This window comes from Hemicordylus capensis, chromosome 16 (genome assembly GCF_027244095.1).
Source record: "Hemicordylus capensis ecotype Gifberg chromosome 16, rHemCap1.1.pri, whole genome shotgun sequence".
In the NCBI taxonomy this organism is placed as follows: domain Eukaryota; kingdom Metazoa; phylum Chordata; class Lepidosauria; order Squamata; family Cordylidae; genus Hemicordylus; species Hemicordylus capensis.
Window position 1 is genome coordinate 15331462 of NC_069672.1, and position 22122 is coordinate 15353583.

Sequence of the window (22122 nt, forward strand, 5' to 3'; positions counted from 1 at the left end):
AACCACCCCTTCCTCTGGTGTGTGTGTGTGTGTGTAATACACACACACAGATTCAACACGTGTCCCTCCTGTGTGTGTGTGTGAGTGACACATATATATATATAGAGAGAGAGAAATATGCCTCCCAAACGTGTCCCTCGCGGACTCCCTGCCAGGGCCCCGTTGCAGACTGCGGCGCCTTCGCCGCCCTCGCAAACCCCTCTGGCGTCCCCCCGTTGCATTTCCGTCTGTTCGAAAGGAAGGCGCGGGGAATCGGTGGCTGGAAAGAGGCAACGGAAAAAACCCTGGCATTTCCTTTTCGGGAGGGGGCAGTTCGCAAGGGACTCTCTTTCTTTCTTTCTCCCTCCCCACCTTGACAGAGAGCCCCGCCCCCGCTTGCCTCCCTTTCTCCTTTAGAAATCCAGGTACTAGTAGCTAGCTACCAGGTGCAGGCAGGTTATCTCCCCAGCAACAGGATTTTAACAGACAGGACGAGAGAGGTAAGATTTCTCCCCCCCGCCAACCCCATGCAAGCCCCTCCCAAACAACCCCCCTCTGCCCCCTCCCCCGCAGTACAGCCAGCCCCTAAATGTATCCTCTAAGCTTGCAGCAGCTGAAAGGGGAAGGAAGTCCTAATTGGGCGTGAGCAAGGGGCCGCGATCCAGCCCAAACAGGAGCACGTTTGATTGATCATGTTTTTTTTAAAAAAAAGATATAACCGAAAGAGAGCCAAGCACAGATTTGCAAAGTGTGGATTCACTGCTGATTTCAGGTGGCTCTATAAATGCAGTTCAGAACCCAAACAAAATCACGGTGTTGTGATAACCGCTCAACAAAGAGTTTATAAACCCCAAACAAAACACACACAAAAATGCTTCCGTTTCTCAGGATGTTTGCCACTTTCCCGAAGCACTCAAAACAATATGCAGCCGGCAGAAAGACAGGGTAAAATATTTATAAATAATGTCCCCGTGCCTGTCCGGTATCTCTCTCAGGTGGTGCTTTAGCATTCCAGCAATTAATAAAAGGAAATTGACTTTCTCTGCAAGTAGATTTGGATTTCTTCTCTAATTCCAGCATAATGGGACGGTAGTCCTTAATTGATCACAAAAATCTTTTAATTTACCAGAGAAATTCCTTCAGCATTTCAAGGCTGAGGAGAGAGAGAGAGAGCTGGTCCAAGCATTACTTGTCCCCTTAGCTAAGCAGGGTCCACCCTGGTTGCATATGAAAGGGAGACTAGAAGTATGAGCACTGGAAGATATTCCCCCACTTAGGGGATGGAGCCGCTTTGGAAGAGCACCTAGGTTCCAAGTTCCCTCCCTGGCTGGCAGCACCTCCAAGATACGGCTGAGAGAGATTCCTTCCTGCAACTTGGGAGAAGCCGCTGCTGCCAGTCTGTGAAGACAATGCTGAGCTAGATAGACCAATGGTCTGACTCAGTATATGGCAGTTTCCTATGTTCCTATGTAAGATGTGGATTTAAATGGAGATATTAAAGACAAGTTCTTATATAAACTGCAGGGGGCAAGCACCCTCTTAGAAGAATTGTGCACCCTTAAGATCAACGGAGGACCTTCTCATAGAAGTATAGAGTAAGAGTGGGGGGACTGGGGGTTTCTAGTCTAACCCCTTCCTTCTCATTCCCAGTTCAGGCTTGGGGCCACCAGTTCCCATAAACCAGGGCTGCCAAGGCCTAAATAGACCAGAGTCCTGGTGAAAAATCTCAGCTTTCTTTCTTTCTTAAAAAAAAAAGGTTCTAGTCCTTATGGCAGAGTTGAAAGTGTGTGAGCAAGGGCTGTTGAAATCTCCAAAGGGTAGGAATGAGGGCTGCAGTGGGGTATAGGGAATGTGTGCCCTGCATAAGGATGCCCCATTAGGTAGGTCGCTATGGTACCCATTTTACAGGTGGGAAACTGAGGCTGAGCTATTTCCCCATTTTCCCTGGGTAGTCTTGCTTGGACAGGACTTAGAAGCTACATCTCTTAAACTCCTTTCTGGCTCTCGAACCGCTTGGAGATCTGCCTCCCCCCCCCCGCCTCGATCTCTGTTCTGCTTCTGTTTGATGTGCCAGGCAGTTGACCTGCTGTTGTCGGAATGGCCTTCCCCGACTCTGGTCTGAAGGGACGGAGGCGTTTCCCTCGCGTGGGCGTGGAGAACCGAAGCCGAGTCTGGAGGGACAGGAGGAAAGAAAATGTGCCTCCTCGTTTCAGCAGCCATCTGATGTCGGGTAAGTATTGTCAGAGTAGATAGTACTGACAGAGGTGCATCTAGGTTATTTTGGAGCCTGGACCTTTTGCTGCCGCCGCCACCTATGGCAAAATAAGCATCACCTCCCTACACACACACACACAGTGTCACGCACAGTATTTAATACCCCACATTTTTAAACTCGGTATTTTCACACCACTATATGCTCAAGGAAAGGCATATGCTCAACCTGACAGTGCAGTTGTTTCCCCGAGACCCTGATAGGCTGGGTAAGTCTGCTGGGAGCCCTGATAGGTTTGCTGGGAGCCCTGATAGGTTTGCTGGGAGCCCTGATAGGTTTGCTGGGAGCCCTGATAGGCTGGGTGGGTAATCTCCAAACAAGCCAGTCTCGAGGATGGCGTTCTAATTAGCTGTGGATCAAAGTCTCTCCTTCCCGGACATCTGGAGTCACAATGACTAACTGGTGTTTTTAATCGTGCGCCTTAAGCCGCTTAGAGTGACTCAGGTGGCTGAGGCTCCCTCCTTGGGATTTTCAGCATTAAGCATGCAGAGCCCAGCGACTGGGAGGGTGCAAGCATCAGGGTTTGTTTTCCATCGCGGCTGGGGGAGCGGGCACAGAGTTCTTGCCCCCAGGGTTCTGGAGGACGGAGCGAGCGGGATGTCCCACGGTGCCGAGCGGCGTGAGTAAGGCCTCGTGCAGACTAGAGGTGGTTTGTCCTGGGAGGTGCGTCGTAACGTGCGCTGATGCTTTTTTTGCTGTGGTGCAGGAGCAGAATCCTAGGTTTAGATTGCTCCTGTGCAAAGAAAGCATGGGCAGCAGTAACTAAAAACTCTGAATTGTGGCAGCTTGTTGAGCGCTTAGGAGTTCTGTAACCAAAGACAGGTTGTCTATCTCTAGCTAATCTGAAATTCAGGGATGGGTGGCTCCTATTCTCATCCTGTGGAAACTCGGCGTTAAAAGAAACCTTCAAGTTCCTAGTCCTTATGGGGTCGGGAACCCAGGGAAAGAAACTTTTTGAGAAACGTTTGAAAATACATATATGCCTGGGAACTTCGGGAAATGAATATTGGTGGCTTTGCTTCATGTACATTGGGGGTTCCCAACCTGTGGTACTCCAGATGTCACTGAACTACAACTCCCATCATCCCCTGCTACAATTTATTGGGGATGATGGGAATTGTCGTTCAGCAACATCTGAAGTACAACAGGTTGGGAACCCCGATTTACATCAACGAGCCCTTAGAATTCAGCTTGTCTCGGTCCAAAGTTAGGCATGTTGTTTTTTTAAAAAAATGCAAGATATACAAAAGCTTGCTTCTGAATTGTATACAGCAAAAGCGGGGCTGGAGTTTTCACTGGCCTCCGGTGGCCCAGAAGCCTCCAGGAATATCTATTAAACCATCATGTGTCAAGGGCTGCACAGTTTTGCAGTATCTTCTAATACAGAATCCGCTGATTTCGACATCATGCTTGTCCATTTAGCATGCGGTCACCCCGGCTGGGCTTTTGTGACGTCACGGAATGTTCACAGGCCTTCTAACTGGCGAGAGGGAAAGCTGGAGCTGGTGTTTTAAATATTAGCCCATGTTAAGGAACTGAAAACGACTTCTGATGCTTGCTCTGAATGTTAGGGACTTGATGAGTTTTCCCCCCATCCCTGCAGAACCAAGAAACGTTCAGAAGAACGTCAACATTAACCTGTACCTGGACCCTGGAAGCCACGCTGACGCTTCTCGTTCTGCTGGTGCTGCCTTCTCAGTGTCGAACCAAAGTGAAGCAGTTGCCCAGGCAAGGCCACGGGAAGGGAACGGAGTCACCAGGCCACAAAATCTGGTTCAGACCAACCTCTCCTGTGCTTACTGGCCTATCCACAACACCGCCTCTGGCTTCTCCAACTCTTCCTCACGGCAGCAAAGCAACCTCGAGTCGAGGCTGCAGAGGTGTGGATCGGAAAGCGTGGTCCGTGTCGGTCACCCTCGCCCTCGGACCGCCACGGATCGTGGTCCGAGCCGCTCCTGCCCAGACAAAGTTGGCTTGAAAACAAACCCCCCAAATGACTTCTCAGACAGAAGTCGGTGTTGGAGCAGGAAACCCACCGAAGGATTTGAACCCTGTTCTCGTTGTGATGTCCCCGAAAGGAGAATGGAAATAAAAGACCAATGTGCGTTGAAACCACCTCTGGGTTGTGTCTCTGTATCCAAAAGGAGCTGTGGAAATCTCCGGGCCCATGGTGATTCCTCTCCTCTGACCCAATTGTCCGTGATCGCCTCTGAGGGATCCCTTTCCCCTGATGCTTCTCCCAGCAAAAGAGCCAACCTCTCGGCTTCTGGGCCTGCCCTCACCTTGGAGCAGCTGAACTCCTCCACTTTGATCGAGATCGATCCCTCCTCTGCAGTGCTCCAGGCCCTCTTACGGTCGTCGCGGACGTCTGCCAAACTGCACGGGTCCATCCAACGGCTGAAGGAAGAAGCGGCCACCATGGGGGCTTTGGGCTCCTCCCCCTGGGAGACCAAGTCTCCTCCGTTTTCGTGCCGGCCACGCCTGGATCCTCGGGTCTCGACCTCGGCCGTGCTGGGCCTCATAGAAGAGAGCTCTGCCAAGCAGGCCAGTGCGAAATGGCGGACCCCCTTTGCGAAGGGTTGGGGTCTCGGTCCCGCAGCGGGCGCTTTGCGAGACGCCGAACCCCTCCCTTTTGGCTACAGAGCCAAGAACGCCCAGTTTTATGAACGCCCAACAGAAACCTTGGGCCAGTGCTGGCCAACCCCTTTCTACGGTGGTGCCGGTTCAACCACGCTGGCGTTTCGGGCAGAAGAAAGTTATCCTATTCCCAACCCCCCCGGTTGCTACCTCGGTTGTTGCTCAGGGGTGCAGAAGGTTCCGGAAGGGAAGGGGACGCGTGACCCTCTAAACAGCCTCTACCACCCAAGGGCCCTTGATCCGGAAGAACTTTCATCCAGGCCGTTCCGTCGCTCTGAGTTGGCTCACGAGAACCTTCCTCCTTTTGATGGGCTGGAGCTGTCCTTGGAGACGTTGTGTGCTGGGACTCCGGTGAACATGGGGGTGGCTGTGTACGGCCCCCAAAGGGAAGTGCTCTTGACCATGGGTTCCCCCAGAGATTCACGGTTCATTCTGGCCCATCGCTTTGGTGTTGTATCTGAAGACCCCGAAGTCCGCGGACCTCAGGGTGAACCAGGTGGAGCTTATGGGGGTCCAGTAACCACATATTCTGCGGACGATTCTGCCCCATTTCCCCCTCATAAATCTTGTCCTTTTGGGGTGGTGGGCAGAAAAGGTCTTAGGGAATATTCACGGGCGGCCGCTGGCACAACAGATGGTATAGACCCCACCGGAGTTGGGGAAAGTTCTTCCAGTTCCCAGAATTCTCTCTGCGTGGACATCTGGCCCGGCGCGAAGGCAGACCAAAGCAAGGCGTCCTTTACGGAAAAGACTGCTAAACTGCCCCACCTCGAAGAGAGACGCCGTGTGATGGGTGGCGGGCCAGAGGAGGTGAGTTTGGTCTGCTTGTTTGAATTTGGGAGCGTGGGACTCAGAAGGAACAGTGGCTTATAGGAACCTTCTGGCCAATGAGGGCTGGAACCTACTTGGTCATTTGACAATTTTAACTATCAGGCCTTCAGAGACACGGATAAACCTGTGAATTGCTCAAAAGGCATCTGCGTCTTAGGAACATAGGGAGCTGCCTTATACTGAGTCAGGCTCTTGGTGCATCTAGTTCAGTGTTGCTTACACAGACTGGCAGCAGCTCTCTAAGGCTGCAGGCCGGAGTCTCTCTTGGCCCTACAGAGAGATGCTGCCAGGGATTGAACCTGGGACCTTCTGCGCGTGCAAAGCAGATGCGCTGCCACTGAACTAAAGCCCCATATCTTACAGCAGACAGCGCTCAAATGTAGTCACCCATCCAAATGTAAACCAGGGCATACCCTGCTTAGCAAAGAGGGCAATTCATCCCCACTCCCCGAAAGGTTGTCGGTTCGAATCCCCACTAGTACTATGTCAGGCAGCAGCGATATAGGAAGGTGTTGGAAAGCATCGTCTCAGACTGTGGGGGAGATGGCAATGGTTAACCCTTCCTGTATTCTGCTAAAGACAACCACAGGGCTCTGTGGGTGCCAGGAGTCAACACCGACTTGACGGCACACTTTACCTTTACCACCAGACCAGCTCTCCTCCCTTGCGACTGTGACTTCTGCAAGCTCAATAAAAACAGAGTGTAACATGCAAATTAAGCCAACTTCTGCCCCTATGTTTTGAGCTGCCTAATTTATTCTGGTCGCAGAGTCTGGCTTTTCCTCAGTGTCTGCCCGACTTACCCAGCATGGAATTTAGAATCTTTTGAGTACAAATTGTTCCCAGGTCATGGCAGTTCCAGACAGGAAGGCAATTATCTTAAGATCTGGCGGGAACTGTCTGACTTCTCTTTACTTATAGGAGCTGGAACCAGAGGACAGGTCGACAGACGGGAACGGGAAAAGGTAATAGGATTATGTGAGGGACAGGGCACCCTTGGAAAAGCAGGCCACGATCTGAAGAGTAAATGTTGTTGCTGTTCTGTTAATCTTATGCTTTTATTTATTTATTTATTTATTTATTTATTTATTTTTAGAACGCTTAGATCAGCAGTTCTGTGTTTATTGCTTTGATGCTATTGCTTAGGCTTTTTAAAAAAAATTTCTCTGATGCAGGCCACTTTGTACATAGGTGGGATAAGATAGATATATATCTATAAACAAAATAAAGACAATCTCGAATAAATGAGGGCTTAACATCTAGGCTTGGAGTGGGGAAATTGCTGGTATCTAGAGAAGGCCCTTAGGGTTTGGGATTGTTTAAAGCTCTAGAGGGGAGGATACGAGAAAGTAAAGATACCAGAAAATAAAGACGGAAGGAAAGATACAAGAAAGTGACGTGTGTGTGTGTCCTCCCTTCGAAACAACGTTGTGTTTTATATATACAAATTTGTGCACACATAATCATTCAACCGCAGCACAAACTCTAGGTTCTCAGACTTGGTCCCCAGATGTTCTCAGACTTGGTCCCCAGAGACTACAACTCCCATAATCCCCTGCCAAAGGCCAGTGTGACTGGGGGTGATGGGAGTTGTAGTCTGGGGACAGAGTCTGAGAAGTCAGCTGAGGGTTAAACAAAAAACTGGGTGACTCCTCTCCGTTTTTAATGTTTAAATTCTTTTATTTTCGTCTTCTAGGCCTTTGCTGCTGCTGGGGAAATGTTTCCGGGTCTGGCACCGCCACGTTTCCGAGAAGGCGGCTGCCGCTCGGGCGCTGTACAGGCGACAGCTGCTGCGGAAAGGGCTCAGCGCCCTGAAGTGGGCGGTGCAACTCGGGGACGACCGATTGGGCGTTGGCCAGCGGGGACACGCCCGGGCGGTGCTGGCTGCCAGTTTCCGCCGAGTAAGGATGCTCAGGGTGTTGGCGGAAGGTTATAGGCCACTTCCAGCTTCAGAGCCACGATGCCTCTCCATCCCAGTTGCACTGACTGGCAGCAGCTCTCCAAGGTTTCGGGCAGGCGTCTTTCCCAGCCGTACTTGGAGATGCTACCAGGGAGTGAAGCCGGGACCTTCTGTATGCAAAGCAGACGCTCTACCGCTGAGCTACGGCCTGATCCCCTGCTTATTTGTGGCAGGAGGTGGCCCGTGGCCAGGGTGACCCGAAGGGCCCTCTTGGGTTAACGGACTCCGATTCCTTTTCAGTGGCGGGATGCGGCCGCAAAGCAACAGAGAGAGGCCACGTCACAGAGGGAAGCAGAGGCCCAGACCACGGATTCCCCAGCTCTTCTGGAAAGAGAGAGGATCACAAAACGTCCTTTCTTCTGCCAGCTCTCTGCAGAGCACCTGAAAGAGGCTGCCCAGTACAGCAGGTGAGCAACGGCAAGGCAAAGGATTCATCCCTTGGTCTGCCTTTCTTCCGAGGAGGGTTTTTCAAAACCCTCACAACGCTCCTGCAAGGTAGGCTAGGCTGAGGGTTGGGGGCGGGTCCTTCCAACTGAACCCAGGTCCTCCCAGCCTGAGTCTGCAGCCACCACACTTGCCCTGCCTTTCGAGGGACAATAAAGCATTTGGGGTTCCGTTCAGGGCCGAAGGGAACCTGTGGATACAGCACCATCTCACCCAGGGGGAAGACCAGCTGGGCCAAAAGATCCAGGCCGTTCGGGATGTGAGGCGGCTGGCTGGTAAGTGCTTGCTCTCGCCCCGATGGCTTCGGTTCACTGCCATTACGAGAATGTCTTCTTCGTCACGAACCCCACCACCCTTTGAGATCCTCCGGAGAGGTCCGTCTGCAGTTGCCGCCGGCTCGTCTGGTGGCCACTCCGGGACGGGCCTTCTCCGTTGCGGCCCCTGGGCTTTGGAACGCTCTCCCTGCTGAAATCAGAGCCTCCCCATCACTGACAGCTTTTTAAAAGTCTTTAAAGACGCATGTATTCACCCTGGCTTTTAATTAGACATTGTTCTAATAGTTTTAATACCGCTTTAAAGTATTATTTTAAATTTTTTAAATTGTTGTAACGTTTTAACTTTTTTTTCTTTTTCTTTTAACTAATGTTTTACTTTTTCTGTTTTTACTTCGTTGTAAACCACCCAGAGACGTAAGTTTGGGGCAGTATTTTAAAAAATGTCAAATAAATAAATAAATAAAATGAATGTTTCCCCCAAGGAGAAAGCCTAATATGCAACCAGATTGGGTTGAAAATTTTTTGCCGATTCCCTTAGCAAGAAGGGAAAATAGGTCTCCTTTCCCCAACCGGATTCTTCCCACCGGTGGGAGGGGCTAGAGTCAAATGGGCGTGGTTAAGGGCCGAGGGGCGGGGCTACAAGAACAGCAATGCCCCCGGCTTTTGTTTTTGTAATGCCGCTGGGCATTCTGGATCGATGGGAAATGTTCCAGTGGCCTGTCTGTTCAGGAAGCGTAGCCACCGCTGCCCTCAATCCGCTTTCCCTGACCCCAGGGTGTCCGTCTTTCCCTCCCCACCTTGTCCACAGCAGCTTTCAGACTGTGGCGCCTTCAGAAGGAGCGTCTGGACAAAGAGGAAGCCAGCGTCCGGGAAGTCCGTGCCATCCTGGAGAAAAGGAGATTGCGGGGCCTTTTTGAGCGGTGGCGTTCCCGCAGCTGTGCCAACCGGCGGATCTTGCCGCTGGTGGCTCAGATGCAGCGGCGGCTGGTTGGCCGGTGAGAAAAGCGCCGTAATCATCCTCCCTGGTCCTTAATGGAAACCCCTCCCCACCTCCCGGGAGGGGACGAACCCGTTTGTGCACATCCCGAGCATCCAACGCCATTTGACTCGGTCTGGTGCGAACACAAGCCAGGGACCTTTCAGAGCAAGAGGCGGCCTAGAAGCTCAAGTCTCCTTCGGGTCTGACTCCTCCTCCTCCTCCTCGGTCTCTCTAGATGCTTCAGTGCCTGGAAGGGTTTTGCCGGACGGGAGGCACGGGGCCGGCGTGGCTTGGAAATCCAGCGGCTCAGATCCTTGAGGCTGCCCTTCCTGCAGTGGGCCCTGATGGCGGCGTTCCGGGAGAGGGCCAGGAGGACGGTGTCGGAGCTGTTTACCCGGAGGCAGAGGACATTCTGCGGTGAGGAGCAGAGAGGGGCTCGGGGATGAGGTGCAGGAGCTGCAGGAAACTCGGTGATGTAGCCGTGTTTGTTAGAAGCAGCACTGAGAGTTACTAATATATATATATATTTTTAAAAACTTGATCCTATGGACTACAGTAATCCCTTGCTAACCGTGGGTTTCCCAATCGCGGTTTTGAGTATCCGCGACCGGGAGATTGTGGTAGGTCTCAGCAACCGCGACCTGAGTGTCTGTAGTTTGGCGTGATTTTTTTCCAATGGTGGGGTTGTTTCCACGTTTTTCAGGGGCCAGGGGGTCATCTTCTGGGGTCTCCTTCACTCCTCTTGTTCTCTCCTGGTGATTTGGGGAGATTTTTTTCCTGTATTTTGCAGTCCTTTTGCGACCGCGATTCCCCTAACCCCCCCGTTTGCCATTTATTTCAATGGCTCATCTACCGCGAATTCGCCAACTATGATGTTTTCCTGGAACGGAACCCTTGCGGTTGGTGAGGCATGACTGTAATTAGGGGTGCAGAGACTCACAAGTTTAGGCTTAGCGCTCTAGCCAGCCATTAATAATGATAATAATAAAATTTATTTTTTAGCCCCCCCATAACAAATTGTTATCCAATTAAAATGCATTACACAAAATGAGCAGCTGACACCAGGAAATGCGAAATACAGTGCCAAACATTTTAAAACTTTTAAAAATCTGTTTAATCGACGTAATTTACAAGAGAGGCCGGGAGACAACAGCCCTCCTCTGTTGTTTGTCCCCAGCAGCTTGAATTCGGAGGTAGACTGCCCCTGTGCAAGAAGGTTCTCTTTAGCACTCGTGGCCTATAATGTAGCTGATCTCCTCCTCCTCAAATTGGTCCAATCTGTTTGTAAAGCCACCTTCAAAGCGTGCAGAATGCAGTCTGCGAAATGTCCATTTTGAATCTCCCCTCCCGCTCTGAAGTTATATAAATAATATTATCTTGTGACTCCTGCAGACAAAATCCAAGAGAAATCCCTACAAGTGATTTCTCTTTGCATTCCTCAGATAAAACCTCCAATCTTTTTAATAGCTAATCATTTCTCCCCTGTCTCTCTTTCACGCGGGTGACTGATAAAAACAGCCCGCTTCGACTTAGCTGCAGATGCTCCGGTGACTCAGCCGTGCCCAATAGTAGCGAGGTGGTCCCAGAGGAACGGAGCCGACGCTCTGGAAGGACTCTACCACGCACTAAGGTTGCAAGCGGCATTTTGGACTTGGCGGGCGAGATGGCGGGACCATGAACAGGCGAAGTAAGTGCTTGATCGCCAACCTAAAGTGGCAGATATTGCCGTCAGCTTCCTTTTCACCCCGGTTTTCATATTTGAAAGGCAAGTTTCTGTCTTATCCTTATGAAGGAAGGTTTTTTATCCTTTGACTTGGGGGAGCATCTCTGGTTCCGGGGATGAGTGAAACCAGGCTGTGTTATGCAAGCCAGTAAATATTGCAGAATAAAATAGGCAAAATAAGCACAACATATTTCAGTCATCTATACAGGACACAAAAGTGGGTCTTTTCTTGGCATGGAAACTGGATCGAGCTGGCTTGGGATTTTTACGTGATTGGGGGAAACACACAGCCCTGGCTAGAATATTTTTCCGTTCCGTGCTGTCTGCAAGCAGAGTTTTCGTCATGATTTGGAGCATTTGTGATTCCCCACCCCGCTGCAGTGTGAAGTGGTACAGCCTGGCAAGGCGGTACAGCCTGGCTCTAGTCTAGCATTTCACACTCCAGGAAGGAGGGAGGGATGAATCGTATGTCCAGATGCGTCCAGCCATGTAAAAAATCCATGCATGTAGACAGCGAGTGTGTCGTGCAGAGTGCAGATTCTCTGCACGATATTTTATGTCTAAATAAAAAAGAGAGCCAGCATAGTGTAGTGGTTAGAGTGCTGGACTAGGACCGGGAAGACCCGAGTTCGAATCCCCATTCAAACATGAAACTCACTGGGTGACTCTGGGCCAGTCAGGTATCTCTCAGCCTAACCTACCTCACAGGGTTGTTGTGAGGATAAAAATCAGCTCTGAGCTCCTTGGAGGAAGAGCGGGGTATAAATGTAAAAAAATAATATAATTAATTAAAGATAGAATTCGGGCTTTTCTGAGCAGATAATTTAAATGCTCACCGACTCTCTTCTTCAGCGCCTTCCGTCACGCGGTGGCACAACGGCAGCAGAGGGAGGCCCTGGAGTGCTGGCGCCAGAAGGCTCTCCGTGCGAATTCTCTCGGGCCCTGCTCCAAGGACCTAGCCGAGGAACCTGTCCTGCCGTTGCTGGTTTCCGAGGAGTCCTCTCTGTCCTCTGGCTTCCATAGCCAAGCGCCGACCCTGCCGGTCTCTGGAAGCTTCCTGGGCAAGGTGAGAGATTTGTCGACGGGCCTCTCTGTGCCCCCGAGTGCCCCCGTCCCATGGGGAAGGTGGCCGTCGTCTGTGCCGGGCATGACAGAGGCGTAACTCTCTGGCTGTGGTTTTAATTGGGATTCATTATCTATCTTACATTGCGGTCGTGAGCCTGAATTGTCCTCTTTGCCAAGCAGGGTCTGCCCTGGTATGCATGAGCACAGTAAGCTATTCCCCTTGGGGGATGGAGCTGTAACTCCACTCCGGTGGGAAAGCGTCTGTTTTGCATGCAGAAGGTCCCAGGTTCAGTCCCTGGCAGCATCTCCAGGTAGGGCTGAGAGAGACTCCTGCCTGCAACCTTGAAGAAACTGCTGCCAGTCAGTGAAAACAACACTGAGCTAGATGGACCATGGGCCTGACTCATTATTTTTTAAATTATTATTTACTTAAAATATTTCTGTACCGCCCAAAACTTGCATCTCTGGGCGGTTGACAATGAAAATCATATGAAACATTAAGTCAATTCACAATGAAAATCGTTTAAAAGATTAAAAGCATTTAAAACCGAGTATTAAAATTATTTAAAACCAGAAATCTAATGAAAAGCCCGGGGGAATCAATGTGTCTTCAGTGCCTTTTTAAAAAGTGGCCAGAGATGGGGAGGCTCTTATTTCAACAGGGGGCACATTCCAAAGTCCGAGGGCTGCAACGGAGAAGGCCCCTTCCCGAGTAGCTGCCAGACAAGTTGGCAGCAGCCGCAGGCGAACCTCCCCCAATGACCTTAGGAGGCGGCGGGGCTCCTTATAAAGCAGTTTCCGATGTAGAGAAGGGTGAAAGACACTTTTTGGGGAAGGACCGTGGCTCAGTGGAAGTGCATCTGCTTTGCATGCAGAAGGCCCCAGGTTCAATCCCTGCTGGCAGCATCTCCAGGTAGGGCTGTAGAAGATGCCTGCTTGTGAAACCGTGGAGAGCCGCTGCCAGTCAGTGTAGGGAGGTGATATCCCTGCAGCCCTCACAAGTCACTTCCCGATGCTTTGGGAGGTTAAAAAAAAGAAAAAAGCAGAAAGGGAGGCCCAGATATTTTTACATAAAAAATTAAATGAGCATTTAAAAGCAGGGGACTGATCCTCGCTTTTTCCCGTTGCTGGGAGCAGGAGAAAAACAGCCTCAGTGGCAGTAGCTGGTCCAGCATCTCCTCTCTGGAGGACTCTGGGATCCTCCCCCAGCACGATCGACCGTCTCCGTGGTGTGACCCTGACCCAGACGTTTGTATCGATACGACCGTAGCGTTCTGCGATCCAGCCCGTCCTCGGGGAATCTGCTGCGCTGGGTAAGTCGAATCCAGCTTCAAGGTGGCCAGATTCTGTTTATTGTCGTCGTCGTGTTTTCCCCCCTGGATTGGGCTTGGGCACGACCAATAAAAGTCTTCAACTTAGCTGCTGCGTGGCTTCGGGATTTGTGGTTTTGTATCGTCGTCTCGGAGTTCTGTCTCTCGCATCAGAGCCGAGCCATCGGACTCTGAGTGTGGGCAGGTTTTCTGGAAGTGGAACCGGGATTGTTCTCCTGCCGAGATTGCTGAGGGTCAACTTTGTTCTCTCATAGGGAGGATCACGTTGTAAGAGATCACTTCCAGCCTTTGGGGTCCTTTAGCCCGGACTGTGGGGCCCCATCCTTTGCTGTTTCCTCAGCGTGGGAAGGAGCACGGTCTGGAGGGAATCGAGCGGAGGTAAATGTGGTCTGGAAGGCGGAATATGGTCTCTGTCTCTGAGCTGAGGTTTAAGAGATTTGCAGGGTCCTTTGACTGGCACCTTCCTAGTTTGATGGCCTGCATGTGTGAATGAGCCGTGGGAGCTGTGCAAAGTTTGACCACCTCACAAGGCTTTTCCGTGGCTTCGGTTTATTTCTTTTTACGTCTGTATCCTGCTCTTCCACCAAGGCGGCGGCCCAAGCAGTGTGTGTGGTTATATCTCTCCTCACAGCAAACAGGTGGGGTAGGTTAGGCTGAGCGATAAGGGACTGTCCCAGAGGAGGAGAGCTGGTCTTGTGGTAGCAAACATGACTCGTCCCCTTTGCTAAGCAGGGTCCACCCTGGTTTGCACTTGAATGGGAGACTTCATGTGAACACTACATAGCCCCTTTTAAAGCTGTCCAAGCTAGTGAAAACAGAACACACACAAAATCCCCTGCCCCCAGAGCAGAAAGTAGTCATTTAGGGGGAATGGTGCCAGCCCCTCCTTCTCCCTACTCAGATGCCTTTTATTTATTTATTTTCTCTCCCCCGCCCACCCTTCAGATGTCCTTTTTGCATGTTCCCTTGGTTTTGCATAGAGGAACCTTTTTTTTTTTTTAAAAGTGTGCTTCCTTTCTGCTCCCTGCAGGTAGAAAGGCAGCATTGCAGGAACGAGGACTGAAAGTCCCTGACGTGCTAGTTTTCTACTTTAGAGGACTTTTATTTTATTTTTACGTTCAGAAACCACACACACACTCCCTACAGTCTGAACTGGTACAGCCCTTTCTTCTGCTTCTGGACCCTACCAGAGGCAGATCCATCTTTTGCTTGCCTATAAAGGAAAAAGTGCAGCCATGGAGTGATCGTGCACATGTGTCTGAATTAGCTCATTGTTTCTCCTTTTTTAAATAATAATTCCAGAATCAGAGGCAGCTGCTGGAGAGATGCTTTGCAATTTGGGCGGCTCATACCCGGCAGACCCTGAAGGCTGAGCTGCATCACAGGCGGGCCCTCCAGTCCTGGTAAGAGCCCCAAGGATGCGTTGTGAAGGAAGTTACTAAACCATTCAAGGTGCCTGTGAACCCAAGATTCTGGACTTGCTGGTTTGTAAAGAAGAGGCCAGCCCGGGTTAGAGACGGGCAGAGAAATTCCCGGAAGCGTCAGGGTAGCTCCTCTGAATACAGGTAGTTTATATTGTAAGGCCCTTGGGGGCAGAGACCTTGTGCTCTGTAAAGCCTCTGCATTTTTGATGCTGGGATGGGGCCGTGGCTCCGTGGCAGAACATCTGTTTTGCATGCAGGAGGTGCCAGGTTCCCTCCCTGGCAGCATCTCCAGGATAGGGCTGAGAGAGAGACTCCTGCCTGTGACCTGGGAGAAGCCGCTGCCAGTCTGTGAAGACAATACCGAGCTAGCTGGACCAAGGGTCCGACGCAGAATAAAGGCAGCTTCCTTGGAGAGCTGCTGCCAGTCCGTGCGGACAATGCTAAGCTCGATGGGCCAGTGGTCTGACTCGGCATGGAAGCGTCCTGTGTTCCTAGGTATTCCAGTGAGCAGGGCTGAAATCGGGGAACAAGCAGAAGAAGAACCCCCCCACAACACACACACACACACACACACACACACACACACACACACACACACGGCTTCATCCAGTTCGCCTCTCGGTTTAGAAAAGAACAGACGCCCCATCCAAATCAGACCCCCATCGACCAGGCACCTGCGTTCCGGGGGCCCCTTGCCTTCGGGAAGATTAATGGCTTTGCCCCACCCCAGCTGGCTTTTCACTAATGAACCCCGCGGCCGGCGCACGCCCATCTGGCAATCTGGGCCCAGGCCTGCTTTGAGGGCGGCTGTCCTTCGTTAAGTATCCGTCCGCAGAAGGGAAGCCGGCCAGGCTGAGCAGAGCCTCGTGGCCTCAGCACAGCGGTCGGTGCCCGAGGAAGGGCCGGCTGGAGCCCTGGCTGGCGGCGGGAGGCCGGTGAGGAAGCCTCGCCTGCTTCACCCAGGAGGGGAAGATGAAGGAACCCGAGGCTTTGGGGCCGAGACGGGGAACTCCTCGGAGTTGCTGCCTCTTGACGCATCCAGCGAAGCCTCCCGCAGCAAAAGCCGGGCCGGGCCTCGCTTCGGATAATCTGGGCTACCCTGAAAACTTTTCAAATTTTGGTTAATTAATTTGTCCCCTGCTAACAGAGCAAAGAGGCGCCTTTTTTATTTAAAAAATGTGGCAATTCTCTTGTATTGAGCAGGGGGAGAGCAACTGGCCCTCTCCGCCCCCAGCACAGCATCCCTCCAGGGGCTGAGGCCATGTCTCTTCTGTAGATGGTGAGCCCTTTGGGGACAGGGAGCCATCTTTATTTATTTACATCGATGCAAACCGCCTTGGTATATAAACATTTGCCGTATTTGTATTAACAGGGTGGGGAGGGGGAGGGAACCTAGCAGGTAGAAACCGTTCTGGCAAAAGGGGGAAACTCAGGCCCAGACTGGGAGAGCCAAAATGGAGAGGAGAGCTGGTCTTGTGGTAGCGAGCACGAATGGTCCCCTTTGCTAAGCAGGGTCCACTTTGGTTTGCATTTGGATGGGTGGCTGCGTGTGAGCACTGTAAAATATTCCCCTTAGGGGACGAGGCTGTAGCTCAGAGGAAGAGCATCAGCTTTGCATGCTGGAGGTCCCAAATTCCCTCCCTGGCAACATCTCCAGATAGGGCTGGGAGAGACTCCTGCCTGAAACCCTGGAGAGCTGCTGCCAGTCTGTGTTGACAATACTGAGCTAGATGGACCAAGGGTCTGACTCAGTAAATGGCAGCTTCCTGTGTTCCTGTGGATATTCCTGTGGAAAGCCATAACACTAGAATGTGGTGTCATCCAAGCAGTTTGACAGGCAGGCTATTAAAGGGGCGCAGAATGAAATTACGCCGCACAGAATTAATTCGCAGAATTCACGGCAGCAAGATGTGGGGCCAGCTTTGGATGGCTTTGAAAGCGGGTAGAGAAATTCATAAATGTAGGCAGAGGAGAGGGTATTGGTGGCGATTAGGCATGATAGCTGAGTGGAGCCTCCAGATGCAGAAGCAGTCTACAGATAAACAGCAGTGGCTGGGCGGGGGGAAACCTCGGCAGAGATCTGTCCCTTGCCCTGGAATATCTGGCTGGGGTCCTGTTGCTCTGATAGGCCAGCTGCAGGTCACCAGAATTGCTCTACTGGCAGTCTCTCCTTGCACCCTCACTTAAAAATCCCAAGAACATTCCGTCCCATATATTCCAGGGCTCTCATCTCCTGGTCCGTGGCCACGGCCCACGCTTCCATACGGCACAAGGCTCTAGTCCACTTTGAGGCCATCCGGCTGTGGCGTCTCCTGGCTTCCTGCTTCGAGAAGTGGAAGGCAGAGTTCCTAAGAGCCGAGTGGCAGCGAAAAGAAGACCACCTTTGCCACAAACCCGTTAGGCGTGGCGCCCTGCAACGCTGGAGGAAGATGGCCAGGAGTTACAGGGCCCTGCGCCTGAACTCGGTGAAGGAGGTGACGGCAACACGATTTTTTTGTGAGGCAGCCGCATGGGAGGGGGGTGGTGGTCTTGGAAACCCGCTCCGAGCTTGGCTCTATCCACGGCTGTCCCGAACACGTGGAGCCTCCATATCCAGGAGCAGTCTACCCTCGGGTGCCAGTTGCTGGGGAGCCACAATTGGCAGAGGGTGGCCTGCCTGTGGGGATTCCCAGAGGCACCTGATCCAGCCGGCTTCTTAGGGTGTTTAAAAAAAAAAAATCCTCCCTCGGTAAGAGAGAGGTTGCGAGCACCATTTCATACGTCCCTTTCCCAGGCCTGCAGCTACTGGACACAAGCATCCGCCTTTCGCCAGTGCCGCCGCCAGTGGAGCAGCCTCGTCGGAGCCCGGAAGTTTGCAAAACTGCCGCTCGCTTGGGCGAACAGTAAGTCTCCCAGCTCTTGCCTCGCTCCGTCTGGGGGAATCGACGGAAAAAACCGGAGAGGGGAGTTTATATAGGGGAGCTTAAAAGGGATTGACACCGTTGGGGGAATCTCACCGTACAGCCCTCTTAGGACTGTGCGGCATGCGATAGGCCGTGGGTGGGGGGTACATTCATGAATATTTCCTTACCTCGCCCGCCTGCCCCCGCCCCCAGCAACAAAAAAAGCCACTTGCCTGGACGTAGAAAGTAGACTCTTAGGGAGAAAGAAGGGGTGGAGAGCTGGTCTTGCGGCAGTGAGCGCGGACCCTTTGCTAAGTGGGGTCTGCCTAGGTTTGCATTTGGATGGGTGGCCACCTCTGAGAGCCGCCTGCTGTAAGCTATCCCCCTCAGGGGAGGGAGCCGCTCTGGGAAGAGCACCTGCCTGCTTGCACGCGGAAGGTCCCAAGTCCCCTCCCCGGCAGCATCTCCAAGATAGAAGCTGCTGCCAGCCTGGGTAGACAATAGTGAGCTAGAGGGACCAGTGGTCGGACTCAGCATATGGCAGCTGCCTATGTGAAGCACTGGCTCTTCATCTGGACTCTTTTTTTTTTCCCCCCCACCGCAAGAGCCAAGCAGAGAGAAACAGCGACACTCCAGAGTAGCCGTCGGTTCCAGGCTGACCCAGAGCTCCTTCTGCACGTGGCAGATGATCTACCGGTGCCAAAGCACGATGCTGGGGTCCCCTCCATGGCCGTCTCCGGGGAGTCTGGACGCTGCCGTTCGGAAAGGCGAGGAGGACCGGATCCTAGGGAGCGATACCGAAGTCGCTCCAGCCGTGGGTGACAGGCGGCGTCATCTTGGGTGAGGAGCTGGTGGGCCGAAGCGGAGATACGTGGGCGAATCGCCCCAGAGAGGTCGTCCCAGTGCGAGATGTCGTGATTGCCGTGTCGTGTTGCGACTATTCGGCTGTTGCCTCTAAGCAGAATGCCAGCCACCTTCACTGCGAGGTCTTATCCCCAAGGAGCCCTTAACGGAAGCAATATGCAGGAACCCCGGACGCTGCCTTATACCGTGTCAGAGCATTGCTGCCTCTAACTCAGTCTCGTCTGCTCTGACTGGCAGCAGCCCTCCAAGGTTTCAGGCAGGGAATCTTCCCTGGATTGAATCTGGGGCCTTCTGCATGCAACGCAGATATTCTTCCGTTGAGCGACGGGTATGCCTTGTAAACGTAGGAAGGCGGCTTATGCTGAGTCAGGCCTTGTTCCATCTGGCTCAGCATTGCCTGCACGGACTGGCAGCAGCTCTCCAAGGTTTCAGGCAGGAGTCTCTCCCAGCAATCAGGAATTGGACCTGGGACCTTCTGCGTGCAAAGCATTGCCTCTGCCTCTAAGCTACAGCCCTACTCCATCTTCCTCTCGTCCTTCTGCTTCCCTGTCCGCTGGATCTAATTTTCTACTGTAATCTCCTTGGGGCAGAGTTCTCTTATACTCTACAATGAACGGTGTGCTGTATACGTAATTTCTACGAGCCCATTGTTGGCCTGTCTGTCCTGTCTCCAGGAGGAAATATCTCGGGCTGTGGAGGCACAACGTTCTTCTTCGCCGTTTCCGGAATGCCTGCCGGATACGCCTCTTGGCGAGGGCGTGGCTGTCCTGGAAAGATGCCTGCCGGACAGAGCTGGTGGTGAAAACTCTGGTGAGTGCCTACGCTAGTCCTTTTTGCAACTTCTCGAGGGCTCCGAGCACTTCAGGTTAGCTCAGTCATTCTGACCATAGAGATGTGCACGCTCTCCCAGGAAAGCGAGCTGTACTAGCCTTCATTTAGAAATGGGCATCCAGTTTCTCGTCCCCGGGGCTGTGATGGGGAGCCTGATACCATACAAGCCGCAGAAGTGGCCAGAAGAAGCAGGGGAAACCCTGCTCTGAATCTTTACTCAGCCCTGAACAGAAAGTCGTTCTCTATTTTCAGCCTTCCGTCTCTAAAATGGGAATGCCACCCTACCTTACAAGGAGGTGGTGGTGGTGGTCCAGTATGGATGTGCATGAAATTTGTCCGGATCTGTTCGATTTGGAACCATTGAACCGAGTGGAGATTCATTCGAATCGATCTGAATTCTCCCGAATCGGGTTCAGGCGAACTCGATTCAACTCTGCTCGAATCGATTTGAACATATCTCCACTCTGTTCCGTGGTTCCATATCAAATCGAATCCGGGTGAATTTCGTGCACACCCCTGTCGTCGGAATGGCTGAGCTAACATGAAATGCTTGGAGCCCTTGAGAAGTTGCAAAAAGACTAGTATCTTTTGACGACAACCTTTGTCTTCTCAAAAGGAAGGCTTTCGGTGCTCTGCATGGCTCCTGAAGCTGGGAGAGGTCACCACATTTGCTACTCTTTCACACCCCCTACAGGTGAGGCAGAGGCTGGTGGAGTGGAGTTGGAAGACGTGGAGGCAACGCTGCCTGCGGAGTTGGGTGGCTGAGCGTTTCTTGGAGGCCCAGTACAGGCGCCTGCTTGTAGAGGTAAGGCAGCATTTCTGAAACCTTGCAACCTCGAAGCATTGCAAGAGAACGCTACAGGTAGCCATGAGAAAGATTCAATAAATGGGGTTCCTGGGAGGCCAGAGCACTCCCTTCCCCATGGAAAATGTGTCTGTCGCCAGATCTGATTTTCTGTTGTAAACTCCTTGGGGCAGAGACCTCTTTGGAGCACACAGAGGCAGGGCTGGCTTATTCCTGTCCCTCTCGGCTCCTGGTTCCCTAGAAAGGGGAAATCAGCTATGGGGCTTCCCCTAAGTGAGAGGAACCTAAAAGACAGTGTGCCCATTCCAGAGGCCTGGACGTGTTCCTCAAAGCTCAGAGCTGTCCCCATGAAAGAAAGTTAAGTGTATGTAGTTTGCTAGCAAGAAGTGTGGGGCTAGCCATTAGCTTCACTGGCATGGAAAGGTGATTACCGGAACTTTATGTGGATCTTCCCTCTTCAGAGGCAGTCTACCTTTGAATATCAGATGCTCTGGGGTTGCTAACATCTGTGACCATTTCTGTCCCCAGGCCTTCAGACAGTGGCGGCAGCTGGCTGCATCTTGCGCAGAGGGCAGCGCGGACTTCTAGCAGAATGGGACTCTCATTGCTTCGAGGCCCTTTCATGCTTTTCAGGGACACGCACACACAAGTCCGATGCAATAGAAAACCGGCCACGTCAAGGCCCACCTTGGCCTGCCCCCTACAGAAACCGGAGTCCCTCCAACCCGGTGGCCACGAGACGCCTGCAGGGTGTGCATTTTGGACTTGGGGCAGGCTGGGGATCGGGCAATGGATCCAGCCACAAAGGCTCTCTCGGAGCCACTTGGCTTTTTAGAATTGCTCATTAAACAGCCGCAAACCTCCGCCGGAAAGAAAAGATGGCGTGGCGTCGACTCATTCCCCGCCCCAGCAGCGCAAGACCAGGAAAACCGCCTAGCTCCTAACAGTTGCACACACCAGCTAGCCGCGGGGACGGCTTCCTTCCTCCTCTATTTAGCCCACCCCGCCTGACTGGAGCACACACGGCTGTATTTTTAGAGCTGCCTCGCAGCTGGAAATCCTCACCGCCTCCACTCCGCACGTGGGCCCATCCATCAGGGCTTCATTAGATGCTTAGCTAAGCGGGCAACCTCTCCCCCTCCACATGTCCCCCTGCTGATTAGGCAGATGATGAAGAAGCCTGCTGGGAACAGCTGAGTTCCCGGTCAAAGGCTCCCCCCACCGGATTTCTAGTCCCTCTGTCCTTATTAGCGTCCCTGCAATCAAGGGGAGGTTAATCCCAAAGTTGCCTCGCAATCTTGAGCCCGCCTGGAATGTGGGGGCTGTGGATATTATTTATTTGATTTATATACCACCCTTCCAGAAATGGCTCAGGGCAGTGTATAATGCTAGGATTCTACCCCAAGCAGGGGGGGAAATTCACCGGGCGAATTTCACCGGGGGGGGGGGGAATTCACTGGGCGGATTTCACCCAGAATGTCGTATCGTGCAGAGTTTTCAGCTGGAGATTTCAGCCTATACTGGGGTGCGGCGGGGAAGCACAAGTTTCTAGTCCTTATGGGTAGGTAGTACCGGGTGAAACTGGGCAGGATAAAGAGAGGGCTGGGGTTTCCAGGTCTGGGGAGAAGCATAGAATGGCACTTTAGTAAAGGCTGTGGGTGCTCAGGAGCTAGATATTGCCTGTATTCACTCAAATAGAAGAGGACTCCAAATTAAACATAGCCCCCTTTAAAAAAAAAAAAGATTTAGGCAAATAAAGTGAAATGTATGCAAGCAAATCCAAAATGCCAAAAAGAAAAAATCCAAACAGAACCTGTGGG

At 52.2% G+C, this 22122-nt stretch overlaps 1 protein-coding gene across 2 annotated transcripts; it reads left to right on the forward strand.

Moving 5' to 3' along the window:
* Positions 1-233: 233 nt before the first annotated feature.
* On the forward strand, positions 234-22117 carry C16H1orf167 (chromosome 16 C1orf167 homolog). Of its 2 annotated transcripts, none has more exons than XM_053281287.1 (20): positions 234-479; positions 2054-2209; positions 3855-5698; positions 6641-6684; positions 7416-7620; positions 7920-8086; positions 8301-8398; positions 9207-9393; positions 9613-9794; positions 10896-11064; positions 11953-12166; positions 13303-13478; positions 13751-13874; positions 14799-14899; positions 17142-17394; positions 17694-17802; positions 18408-18642; positions 19341-19476; positions 20192-20302; positions 20831-22117. In XM_053281287.1, the coding sequence occupies exons 2-20, from the start codon at positions 2077-2079 to the stop codon at positions 20888-20890; spliced, it is 4548 nt and encodes a 1515-aa protein (XP_053137262.1). In that variant the 5' UTR covers positions 234-479; positions 2054-2076; the 3' UTR covers positions 20891-22117. The 2 variants fall into 2 exon arrangements, with proteins under 2 accessions (XP_053137262.1, XP_053137263.1); XM_053281288.1 differs by having other exon boundaries at positions 9210-9393.
* Positions 22118-22122: the final 5 nt, after the last annotated feature.

Bases quoted from the DNA above. Each gene is read 5' to 3' on its own strand.
- C16H1orf167 (XM_053281287.1), top strand. From the start codon at position 2,077: ATGGCCTTCCCCGACTCTGGTCTGAAGGGACGGAGGCGTTTCCCTCGC. The intron at 11,065-11,952 runs GTAAGTGCTTGA...TCTCTTCTTCAG, and splicing joins CGGGACCATGAACAGGCGAA to CGCCTTCCGTCACGCGGTGG. The intron at 13,875-14,798 runs GTAAATGTGGTC...TAATAATTCCAG, and splicing joins CTGGAGGGAATCGAGCGGAG to AATCAGAGGCAGCTGCTGGA.